Genomic DNA, 13380 nt, shown 5'->3' with positions numbered 1-13380 from the left:
TAAGAAAGAAAGAGGGAGGGAGAGAAAGAAGGGAAGGAAGGAAGAGAGAGAAAGAGGGAGGGAGAAATAGAGTGAAATGGAGGAAGAGATATTTTTTTGGTCCAAACTTTTCTTTAGCCCCCCCCCCCCCCCCCCATTCAGTGTTCCCCAGAATTTTGAAAACATGAATAATGTGCCGCGGCTCAAAAAAGGTTGGGAAACACTGCCATGAAGGATAGCTGACATTTATAACTTTATTATCCTTACATTCTAATTGCAACTTTAAATGCATGAGTGTATCTTTCTGATGTGAGGATGATGTTGATGTTGATGTTGATGTTGATGTTGATGTTGATGATGATGATGACGACGACAATAATAATAATAATAATAATAATAATAATAATAATAATTTATTAGATTTGTATGCCATCCCTCTCCGAGGATTCGGAGTGGCTCACAACAACAATACAACATGTACAAATCTAATATTAAAAACAATTTAAAACACTCATTAGCGAAAGAAAAACAATCATACAACCTAACAATCCATACGTAAAACCATAGTAGCTAGGGGAATATTAATTTCCCCATGCCTGGCGACATAGATGGGTCTTCAGAAGCTTTCGAAAGGCAGGGAGAGTGGGGGTGGTTCTAATCTCTGGGGGGAGTTGATCCCAGAGAGCCGGGGCTGCCACAGAGAAGGCTCTTCCCCTGGGTCCCGCCAGACGACATTGCTTTGTCGACGTGACCCAGAGAAGGCCTACTCAGTGGGACCTAATCGGTCACTGGGATTCGTGCGGCAAAAGGTGGTCCCGAAGATATTCCGGTCCGGTGGCATGTAGGGCTTTATAGGTCATAACCAACACTTTGAATTGTGACCAGAAACTGATCGGCAGCCAGTGCAGTCCGCGGAGTGTTGATGAGACATGGGCAAATCTGGGAAAGCCCATGATTGCTCTCGCGGTCGCATTCTGCATGATCTGAAGTTAATCCAGAGGCTAGGTTAAGACTGTTTTCTGTGCTTTATTTAGTACATTAAGGGAAAAAACACCACTTTTTCTTCATGATGGCTCATAATGTCCCTTGGTACACAGGCTTCCCTCAGTGACCTCCTAGAACAAAGTTTGAGGCCTGGAACGGCTCTGAAGCAGAGGAAGTCAAATCAACTAACTTCATTGTTTGAAGCAAAAGAACAACATGATGAATATTTGTCTTCATCTTACATTCATTTTTGGCTAATTATATTGATGGTACAATTCTACAATTTCCAGGACCAGATGCTATGAGGATTTACCAAAGCCTCCTCTTCAAAATAATCCCTATTTAAGGATCACTGTGTAATTCACACAAGTTACCAACTCTTTGAGACCTGTGAATATTTCGAAAATTGCAGTGTATTCCCCCTATAACAAAGAGAAAAAAATTAATTACCAACTGTAGAAAGACATTTAAAAAAAATATTTTCAAGCAACGATTGCCTGTGGTTTCAACTTATATTAAGTTTATACCTTTATAAGATACAGATATTTTGATTCTGCTCCACTGATATTCACAGTTGTGTTGATGGTTTCTGCACAAAAGAAATGTTGATCAAGAGTTTGCAAAAATAAAAGCTATTCTGTTAATTTTCCACATATTAACACATACTATAGGTGTCGTATCAAAAATAAATTTAGAGGCATAACAACTTGATAAGTTATTGCAAATGACAAAGGACAAAAGACAAAAAAAATTGACTGCCAATACTTTAATCATGCAAGAGCATTCAAATTATATTACTTGCTGCACCCCCATGGAAAAGCGATGCCACATGTATCATGATATAATCACACAAATATTGAAAAAAGCTATAATCTGCACGATGATGTAATAAGACACATAACATTATTGCAGTTTGTATGTGATGTCTATAATACCACCTCCTAGGCAGGAGTGCACAACTTTTGGATGGTCATTGCCAGGATTCATAATTCCAAAAGTGAGAGGGTCCTAGAACACAACCTCAATGTGATTTTATTTAAATAATAATAATAATAATAATAATAATAATAATAATAATAATTTATTAGATTTGTATGACGCCCCTCTCTGAAGACTCGTGGCAGCTCACAACAATGATAAAAACAATATTATAGTGGCACAAATCTAATATTAAAAGAAATAACTAAAACCCTATCATATTAAAACCAGACAACACATACATACCAAACATAAATTATAAGGAGCCTGGGGGAAAGATGTCTCAAATCCCCCATGCCTGGCGGTATAGGTGGGTCTTGAGTAGTTTACGGAAGACAAGGAGGGTGGGAGCAGTTCTAATCTCCGGGGGGCAGTTGATTCCAGAGGGCCGGGGCCGCCACAGAGAAGGCTCTTCCCCTGGCGCCCGCCAGACGACATTGTTTAGTTGACAGGACCCGGAGAAGGCCAACTCTGTGGGACCTTATCGGTTGCTGGGATTCGTGCGGTAGCAGGCGGTTCCGGAGGTACTCTGGTCCAATGCCATGTAGGGCTTTAAATGTTATAGTTATTCATTGACTTACAACCACAACTGAACCCAAAATTTCCACTGCTAAGTAAGACAGTTGTTAAGAGAGCTTTGCCTCATTCTACGATCTTTCTTGTTACAATTGTTAAGTGAATCACTGCAATTGTTAAGTTAGTAATGCAGTTATTAAGTGAATCAAGCAAATTCACTTAACAACTGACAACAAAATTGACTTCACCTGTCAAGAGGTTGTAAAAATGTAATCACATGATCCTGGCACATTAAAACCATCATAAAAACAAGCCAGTTGCCAAGCATCTGGATTTTGACCATGGGGATGTTGCAACTATTGTAGGTGTGAAAAACAATTATAGTTAAATGCTGTTGTGACTTCAAATTGTTACTAAACAAATGTATGTAAGTCAAGGACTACATTTACTTTTCTTCAGAGAGAGGCGGCATACAAATCTAATATATAAATAATAATAATAATAATAATAATAATAATAATAATAATAATAATAATATTGAGACCCTCTTCCCCCTAGACCTTTACAATTCTATGCATGGTATGTATGTATGTATGTTTGGTTTTTTATATTAATGGGTTTTTAATTGTTTCTAACATCAGACTACTATTGTACACTGCTTTATTGTTGCTGTTAGCCGCCACGAGTCTCCGGAGAGGGGCGGCATACAAATCCAATAAATAAATAAATAAATAAATAAATAAATAAATAAATGAATGAATGAATGAATGAATGAATGAATGAATGAATAAATAAATAAATAAACCTATTACATTAAAATTATTACAATTAACTTTCAAAAATTTAGTGATTCTCTTTTCTATTACATGCCAAATTATAATTTAATTGTACCTCCCCAATTTCTATCACTTTAAAATTATGTAATCTGGCAACAACGTCTGTGAAAAACTTTTTTAGGATGCACCTAAGGCTTAGTTGAAGCATGTGATTTAATAATCAGACTGTAACTGCGTGTTCACATCCTCAGAATTCAATGGCAGTAGGGACCAGGATTGCTGTCACTAGGTTTTGAGGTCATAAACAGGATACCATGTGTTGTAACCATACGGCAAATCTGTATGAGACATATCCATGGATTACTAACTGTTGTGGTTAGCTCTGGCCCAGCTCCTGCCCCAAGGACTGTGGATGTGGGGGAGACATCCACATGCTGCAGGCCTGTTTTGCCCCCCCCCCCCGGTGGAATCTGCTGATGAAGGCTCCTCTGACCAAGAAGACATGAGTGACAGGGAGGAGGAGAGTATGGCAGACAGCTCAGAAGGAGATCAATTATCTAGTTCCTCCTTGGATTCAGAACAAGAGTTAATGATACAGCCACGCATGTGGAGAGCAATGCATAGGCAACAACAACTGAGAAATTATTATCAAAGAAAATGAGGCTACCTGTAGTTGGGTGGGGCTGTGGTAATTAGTGAGGCTGCTATAAATAGCAGCCTATGAGTTTGGCCATTGTGGAGGATTATCTGATCGTTGTGTTTCATGACTGCTTTACTGACTTTGACCTTTTCTGTGCTGATTTTTCCCGCTTTGAAACTAAACCAGAGCAAAGTGTGTTTCACTTTGTGAAAGAAGAAGGACTGTGAATTGCCTCACAGCTGCAAGTTAAGTATCACAGAACTGATAAGGGACTTGTACAAATTACCAATTTGTTTGGAGACGAGTGCTCTTTGCTATACCAAAAGAAGGCTTAGTTTAACTGAATTTTCATTATAAAGAACATTGTTTTGAAGTTTCAAACGTGTGTGTGTCTGAAATTTGTACCTGTGAATTTTTGGGAGAAGTCTACCAGAGAGCCCGACAGAACAACTAACTTTGCCACAATTCAGTTCCAGGTATGTTTTCTGATGCTGTAACTATCGGGATCATTTTAATACATATATCTTAATTATAAGAATCCTAAGATCTTCCTTTGTGCTTAATTTCTTTGAGGTGTGACCCACAACAACCAAACCAACAATAACAACAACAATAATAGGAATAATAATTTCCTATTACTAATTACTAAGAATTGTTTAGTTAAAATATAGCAGTCTTCAGTTTGCAACAACAATTGGGGCTGGAATTTTTGTCATCAAGTGATGTGATTGTAAAATACCATGTCACATGAATGTTACTTAGTGATTGCAGTTCTGCCATTCCCTAGTTGTCAGCATTAAGCAAAACATCATGGGCATTACTTTTTTGTTTGTATTTTTATTGTGTTTTATTCAGTTTCTCCCTTATTCTGCTTTTTGAAGTTACTATTGCATTGTTTTTGCTGTGTTTGGTCATAGTTTCTTCTTTTTTCTTTTTTCCTTTTACCTTACTAATAATAGATCAAAATTATTTTGTAAGAAATTCAACACAATTTTATACTATAATTTTATCTGTTTGATTCTGAGAACCACCAATTGATAGTATGCATTTTTGTGAACGCAATCCACTTCATAAAATTTAGAAAACAGTATGTTTTCAGTATGATCTTTTCTGTTGCTTTCTTCATAAAAGGATATATTAGAAGTCTGGATAAATAGAATACAAGAATAAGAACAAATTTCATAGGTCCGTAAAAGACTGCACATTCATACTTACCTCCCTTCAGAGTTCCACAAAATGAATAGTCATCATCAACACCATGACAAAGAGTACTCTCCCATTTGAAGGTGTTTATAGGCCCATTTAACAACTGTACGCGCACATCGACAACTGTCAAATCAGCCTCTGCAGAAATATGTTACAAAAAAATCATTGATAACGTCTCTATGTAATTATATAATATAGGTTTATAACATATTCCTTATATCTGTATGAGAAAGAATGGGATTTTTGTCTCCAAGAAGATGGCATCAGTTGAAAACATATTTATGCAGGCATTTATAAATGCTGACAACAAAGCCAGAGGAATGATAAATACTTTATTATAGAGTCCAACTGCGTACCTTTATCAAAAATTTTCTATCAGTTCTGCGTACCTGACCATACCCGTAGAAGCCCATCACTGGCGCTAGGCCCTAATTTATTTGGGGTCTTCCCCCCTGCTGGGCTGTTTTTGGCTTTGAAAATCTTTTTGCTGGTCCTTTATGGACCAGTCTCCCTCACCCAGGAGCTACCCCATGCACATTTGTTTAATGGTGGCATCAGGGAGGGCATGGGTAGGATTGTTAAACAAGACTATCTAACTTAACAGTTGACACTACTTGCAACTGTAATGAGCAGGCTCCATTACTGTTGTATGTTGAGCACCACGTGTATATACAATCCAATGAAACACAATAGATGCAAAGTCTGGTGCTCGATCCTGAATAAGCAGAAGCACTTTCCACTCAAAGGAGGTTACCATAAGATCCAATCCAGCAACAGGAAAAAAATTGAATGGTATAGTTACTATGCAGGTAATCCTTATGAGTGGGTCGGTGTTCTGTCGGGCTCTCTGGTAGACTCCTCCCGAAAATTCACAGGTACAAATTTCAGACACACACACACACGTTTGAAAATTCAAAACAATGTTCTTTATAATGAAAATTCACTTAAACTAAGCCCTCTTTTGGTATAGCAAAGAGCACTCGTCTCCAAACAAACAGGTAATTGGTACAAGTCCCTTATCAGTTCTGTGATACTTAGCTTGCAGCTGTGAGGCAATTCACAGTCCTTCTTCTTTCACAAAGTGAAACACACTTTGCTCTGGTTTAGTTTCAAAGCGGGGGAAAATCAGCACACAAAAAGTCAAACACAGCAAAGCAGGCACGAAACACAATGATCAGATAATCCTCCTCAATGGCCAAACCCACAGGCTGCTATTTATAGCAGCCTTACTAATTACCACAGCCCCACCCAACTACAGGTGGCCTCATTTTCTTTGATAATAATCTCTCAGTTGTTGTTGCCTATGCATCGCTCTCCGCATGCGTGGCTGTATCATTAACTCTTGTTCTGAATCCAAGGAGGAGCTAGATAATTGATCTCCTTCTGAGCTGTCTGCCACACTCTCCTCCTCCCTGTCACTCATGTCTTCTTGGTCAGAGGAACCTTCATCAGCAGATTCCACCAGAGGCAAAACAGGCCTGCAGCATGTGGATGTCTCCCCCACATCCACAGTCCTTGGGGCAGGAGCTGGGCCAGAGCTAACCACAACAGTCGGTAAGCAAAGCACACCTGTAATGGAGAATAATTAAGTCTAGTAGAGTTTCGTAGGCAGTGAACTTACTTGGAATCCAGAAAATGCTAGCCCGCCATTTTCTACGATCCCATAACAAACATGGATCCAATGAAGCTAAAAAATTATCTCTCCCAGGACCTGTGAGGCAAACAAAATCAATTTAAAAATGACATATATCTTTGACCATTCTTGTTGGACTACTAAAATACACAACTGACACACTTTTGAAAATAAGTGTCAACCAATAATTTGAGTCTGTGCCAGGACAGAAGAAACTAGCAAGATAATACTTAATCAGGATAATATAGAGCAATTGCATTTAGAAAAACAGATCATATAGAAAAGAAATGCAGAGTTTAAGAGTTCTTCTAGCTCTGTAGCTAATTGAAGCAGCTAAGCTTGCAAGAGCGATTAGGTAGAGGTAGTATTTTAGAGCTTTCAAATTTACTTGTTTCTCATCTTTGAGAACATGCTATTTGTGGATTGTACTATTTTTGCTACCGAAATATTCTACAAAACATATGACCACTAAGTCATAAGATGTCATCTTGTCATAAATGGGGACATGCCAGAGCTTTCAATGAGTGAATGAAGTATTTATTAAGCCAACTACGGCCATATTCAATGGCTAAACCTTTCTGCTAAATCTCAATTTTCACATGACACCCAAAATAAATTTAATATAGTATTAGTTTCTGTTCCAAAGCAAATATTTTAAAAAGTTCTCTTTTAGCTTTGTAGATTATAAAAAGTGGTAAAATAAATGTAAAGGTATGTCTACTACTTGTAGTTAATAAGGTACTTCAGTCCCCACTGCTTGTTCAAATGTCATAGTAATTCATTAGTTCATTTTATTTAAATTAGAATAAATTGTTATGGTCATTCCACAAGACTTTTGTGCCAGTTCCAAAGAACTCATTAGCAAATGAATGGTACCAAAGGTGTCCATGAAAAAACACAGGCACAAATGAAGGCATAAATATGATCGCATTATCAGACAACCTACATATTTACATCAGATGCAATGATATATTTTAATTAAAATGTGGACTTCTAAAATAATATAGGCATGTTTCTACTAGAACCATGCTTTTTTAAAGTGTGGTCCAAGGATCCTTTGGAGAAACCTGATATTGATGATAATGCAGTTCCAGATATTGATGATATTGTAGTTCATGGAGCCAAGATGTTACCTGTGCGCTTATGTGCACTTATGTGGCCACATTCTACATCAGCTGAAGTTTCAGATATTTTTCAAGGGCTATATTTTTTTATTGCTTTATTTATTGTTTATTTTATTTTACATCGCGTAAAGACCCTCTTTGAGAGACATGGGTGGTTCAGAAATGTGAAATATAAACAAATGAACAAAGAAACAAACCACACACACACACACACACACACAATCTAGGAAGATGATGAGAATAGAATAGAATAGAATAGAATAACAGAGTTGGAAGGGATCTTGGAGGTCTTCTAGTCCAATCCCCTGCTTAGGCAGAAAATCATAGAAACATAGAAACATAGAAGTCTGACGGCAGAAAAAGACCTCCTGGTCCATCGAGTCTGCCCTTATACTATTTTCTGTATTTTATCTTAGGATGGATATACAGTAGAACCCCGACTTACGAGACTAATTGGTTCCGGAAGGAGGCTCGTAAGTCGGAACGCTCGTATGATGAAACATTGTTTCCCATAGGAAACAATGTAAAGTCAATTAATCCGTGCAACAACAAAAAAAACCGCTGCCGCCGAACGTGGAAGTTAGCGTTTGGCTTCAGGAGACAGCTGCGAAGCGGCGCGGGTGTTTTAAAATGTGGCAGCCGGCCTGGGGGGTTCGGGGGCTTCCCCCCGAGCCCCCCAGGCCGGCTGCCACATTTTAAAACACGCGCGCCGCTTCGCAGCTGTCTCCTGAAGCCAGAACGCTAACTTCCGCGTTTGGCTTCAGGAGACAGCTGCGAAGCGGCGCGTGTTTTAAAACGTGGCAGCCGGCCTGGGGGGCTTGCCAGCACCCCCCCGAGCCCCCCAGGCCGGCTGCAACCTTTTAAAACACGCGGGATACGAGCGCCAAGGAGCTGTCTCCTGAAGCCGAACAAGACAGCTCCTTGGCGCTCGTATCCCGAATGTGAGCTCGGGAGGCGAACAAAAATGTCGCTCCCCTCCCAGCTCTTATCTCGAGTAGCTCGTAAGTAGAGCTGCTCGTATGTCGAGGTTCCACTGTATGTTTATCCCAGGCATGTTTAAATTCAGTTACTGTGGATTTATCTACCACGTCTGCTGGAAGTTTGTTCCAAGGATCTACTACTTTTTCAGTAAAATAATATTTTCTCATGTTGCTTTTGATCTTTCCTCCAACTAACTTCAGATTGTCTCCCCTTGTTCTTGTGTTCACTTTCCTATTAAATCCTACATCATCTCATACAGGTAAAAAGCTCTTGGCTGGCTTGCATTTGCGGCGGAGCCGGATGCACTAGGCACCACCGCCGGAAGCTTGTAATGGGCCCATGAAACCTTGCGCTCAGCGTTAGGCATGCTGGGGGTCAGACGGAGAGCTTAAAAGCGACGGGGTGCTGCTATCTGCCCTTTCCATTTTGGACTCGTCAGCCCCCATTGCAGGCGCCCGCCTGCCCTCCCCAAGGTATCAGTGTGATTAATGGTCATCTTCGGGGGCCAAGTAGGAATTTTTGGCGGCCATACCACTGTTTAGGTTATGGCCATTTTTTTGCCTACTCCACACTGGACCTGGGGATAGGAAAGGTTAGAAGGTGCTTAGCATTAGTTCTTTGCAAGAAAGGGTTAATTGGCTTGAATTCTCTTGGTCACTAGGATGGCGGTATGGGGCAGAAAAAGGGGCTAGCAGCAACTGTGTGATCTCCTTTAGGGCATCTTTTGGAGTGTCATGGGCTCCCCTTCACCAGAAGCTCCGGGTAGAATCCAGCTGAGTGGATGGGGTGCCCTTGGGACTCACTTGCCGCAAGTCCACAAACAGGGGTGAGCCTTCCCACATGCCTTGGGCATGGCAGAGGGCAAGGGAAAGTCAAGGCCAAGGTCAAGGGTGACCTTCCCTTGTTCAGCAAGGAGCTTTCACCCTTAAGTTGCCCAAGTATGTTTGGAATGGAAGTTCCGTCCCATTGGTTTCCTCTGCATGTCCAGATTTAAATAAATAAAGTGACCCATAAAACCCAGCTCTGTGGTCCGTATGCTTACGCATCCGACACAAATGGTTATCCAACTTCTTAAAAACTTCCAGTGTTGGAGCATTCACAACTTCTAGAGACAAGCTGTTCCACTGATTAATTGTTCTGTCAGGAAATTTCTCCTTAGTTCTAAGTTGCTTCTCTTCTTGGTTAGTTTCCACCCATTGCTTCTTGTTCTACTCTCAGATGCTTTGGAGAATAGTTTGATTCTTCTTTATGGCAATCCCTGAGATATTGGAACACTGCTGTCATGTCTCCCCTAGTCCTTTTTTTCATTAGACATACCTAGTTCCTGCAACCGTTCTTCATATGTTTTAGCCTCCAGTCCCCCAATCATCTTTGTTGCTCTTCTCTGCACTCTTTCTAGAGTCTCAACATCCTTGAGTCTCAGCATCTAAAGTCTCAACAATAATGGCTGATCACTCCTGAATAGGAAGGATTCAAGGTTACTATGACACTGTCAACCCCTAGAATAGATCTAAAGAGAATTTTATTTTCTGTTTCACAACTACTTGACAGGAATTTCTACAGATGTTATTACACTGATAATGTAATGGAAATTAGATCATGTTAGGATAAAAGACTTGGGATATCTGTTTAAAATCTGAAAAACATTTTGTGAGGCTGTAGTCATAAGACAAGCCTGTAGGTGTAGACTTGACGCTAGTTTAGCCACGATGGACCAAATATTGGACACACATTTTGAAGTAAGGTGGAATTTTGTCATTTTAAGTACTGCATTTTTCTATTTCATTTTTGACTGGTAAAAAGAAAGTAACTTCACTTTTGAAATTTAAAATCTGTTGAGATTAACTAACAATTAATTTCATTTTTCTAACCAATAGCAATGATATTTTTTACTAACAACCTGAAATCACAAAGCATCAGACTATGGTTTTGAGTTTTACAGAAATCTGTTTTGACCTAGACGTTAAATCAGAAGTGAAATGCATGTGACATAGAAATGGCTAATGAAGAGCATAGTGGCAACCAAGTGCAATATACAAGTGTCTTAAAATGAGGAAGTTGTTTGACTCAGAATAATGGATAAATTACCTAAAGAAACAAAAAGGAAAAAAAAATTTTAAAAAAATTTTAATGTAATTAAAAAATTAATTTAAAAATTGGTTGTAAAGTTTTGCAAACTGAAGAGGTTTTCCAGTTCGAAAGCATCACAGGTGTACAATTTTCTAATTAAAATTGTGCACCCTAGATTACAAGTTATCACATTAAGAGTAAAGACCATACCGGTACATGACACTAAAGCTAGTTTTAATGGGATTACTTTATTGCAAAAATAGGGCAACTGGAAAAAGAGAATTCTACTTTCCTGGACATTTTTCAAGTGTCTGTAAGAATGTGTGTCTGTCTCTCTAGGTGAATCAGTGTTAATTGTCTTGTCTGGACCAGACCCAGGCAAAGGTTTGGGGAAGTGGTTTGGCAATGGAGGAACTTGGCTCAAAGTCACCCAGCTAGCTTTGTGCTTGAGGCAGGAATGGAATCTCCTGCCTCCTAGCCTGATGTCCTAAAAGTTATACCAAATTCTCCTGTTTCAAGTTATACCAAACTGACTCTCAACCTAAAGTTACACATGGCCTTTTTGTAAACATATAACAAGAAAAGGAAACAGTGACAGTGTTCCCTCTAATTTTTTTGGGGGGTGGGCAGAAAAGTATAGTGTCTGAGCGGCAGTCCCTTCGGGACTGGGCGGCACAGAAATAATAAATAAATAAATAAATAAATAAGTAAGTAAGTAAGTAAGTAAGTAAGTAAGTAAGTAAGTAAATAAATAAATAAATAAATAAATAAATACTGTGTGTCTCTAACAGTGAGCTCATAATAGGGCAACTCCATCAATATCAAAATGCCACTGAAATAATTGAGCTAGTTTCAAACTAGATTTTGATTTTCTTTCTCTTTTCCTTCCTCTCTTTTTTCTATCTGTTTCTCTCTCTTCCTCTCTTCCTCTCTCTCTCCTTCCCTCTCACTCTTTCCCTCTCGGCTTCTGGGCAGGTTTGGAAAACTCTGAGTTGATGACGATTTTTAAGTGAGCGATTGCTCACTGCTCAGCTTAGAGGGAACTATGGCGACAGTACGCAAAATAACTCTGGGTTAGTGACAAGCAAACACAGGAAGAAATCTAGTTCACCAGAATGAGAGTTCAATGATAACTTCTCCAAAATATTCTCTCACCTTCTGATCTATTTCCAAGTATTATCCAGGGCACAGTTTTCTGGCTATTTTTTTTTTTTTAAAAAACAGAGCAATATAGCCGAAAAAGAGACAAACTAATCTGAAAGGATTTGCAAATTCTGCTAAACAAAGGCATACAGCAGTTGTTCTTTACTTACCACAATAGGAATATGAAATATCAACGTCATTAGATGTACAAAGCAGTTGTTTTTCCAGTGTCACCACAAAGCCATACACAGAAAGAATGACAAAAAATTGGAAAAACTGTAGATATCGCAACACCATCTTGCCAGCAAGAAAGTAATTTCATTTTCAGTAAAAAGAGGAAGAATGTTATGCTTCGTCATCCTCAAACAAGATTTTTTTAAAAGGGGAAATAGCTATGTTGTTTCTTAAACGATACCAAAACAATTATCTGGAAATCTTTTTATTGTTTTGCCCATTGTTACAGAAGACACACAATATATTTTGAATCTCATTTGTGTAAAATGAGAGAGAGGGAGGGAAGATCACTATATTCACAGAAGCTTAATTTGATTAGGGCTGTCAGGAGGCAGACCCTTAAGAAATATTGGCTTCTCAATTCAACTTTATTTTGGGCTTCATTCATAATCATGATCGAAACATTTAAATATATTAAAGGGTTAAATAAGGGAAGTGTTTTTAATAGGAAAGTAAACACAAGAACAAGGGGACACAATCTGAAGTTAGTTGGGTGAAAGATCAAAAGCAACATGAGAAAATATTATTTTACTGAAAGAGTAAAATAGTAAAGAGTAAAGAGTAGTAGATCCTTGGAACAAACTTCCAGCAGACGTGGTAGATAAATCCACAGTAACTGAATTTAAACATGCCTGGGATAAACATATATCCATCCTAAGATAAAATACAGAAAATAGTATAAGGGCAGACTAGATGGACCATGAGGTCTTTTTCTGCCGTCAGACTTCTATGTTTCTATGTTTCTATCTAACCACCAATCTTTTCCTTCATTCACAAGCATGAAGGCACCCTTCTGGGACATACAGTGGTACCTCTACCTAAGAACGCCTCTACTTAAGCAGGTAGCAATAGCAGCTGCCGCCACCTTTCGATCAAAAGAACAGGAGGTTCCCCCTTCTCGCCCGCCTGGGTTTCTCTCTCTGGTGCAGTGTATGGGAGGCAGCCTCGCGCAGGGTGTATGGGAGGCATGTGCTCTTCCACACCGCCTCAGAATCCCTTTTTTTTTTAAAGCCTTAAAGTTTTGGATTTTTTTGGTTCCCCTCACCTCACCTTCTTCCTTCGGCAATTGTCCTCCTCCTCCTCCTCTTCTTCTTCCTCCTCCTCCCACCCAAATTC

At 39.1% G+C, this 13380-nt stretch overlaps 1 protein-coding gene across 1 annotated transcript; it reads right to left on the bottom strand.

Annotated features, from left to right (window-relative positions):
• Positions 1 to 415: 415 nt before the first annotated feature.
• Positions 416 to 12327, bottom strand: LY96 (lymphocyte antigen 96). Its single transcript, XM_070749193.1, has 5 exons — positions 12201 to 12327; positions 6701 to 6790; positions 5089 to 5217; positions 1491 to 1552; positions 416 to 1385 (listed from the first exon to the last, which is right to left on the bottom strand). Exons 1-5 carry the CDS (start codon positions 12325 to 12327, stop codon positions 1302 to 1304), a joined length of 492 nt encoding a protein of 163 aa, XP_070605294.1. The 3' UTR covers positions 416 to 1301.
• Between the last annotated feature and the right edge of the window lie 1053 nt (positions 12328 to 13380).

The sequence above is a fragment of the Erythrolamprus reginae genome, chromosome 3 (assembly GCF_031021105.1).
Source record: "Erythrolamprus reginae isolate rEryReg1 chromosome 3, rEryReg1.hap1, whole genome shotgun sequence".
Classification (NCBI taxonomy): domain Eukaryota; kingdom Metazoa; phylum Chordata; class Lepidosauria; order Squamata; family Dipsadidae; genus Erythrolamprus; species Erythrolamprus reginae.
This window is presented reverse-complemented; position numbering and strand designations above follow the sequence as displayed.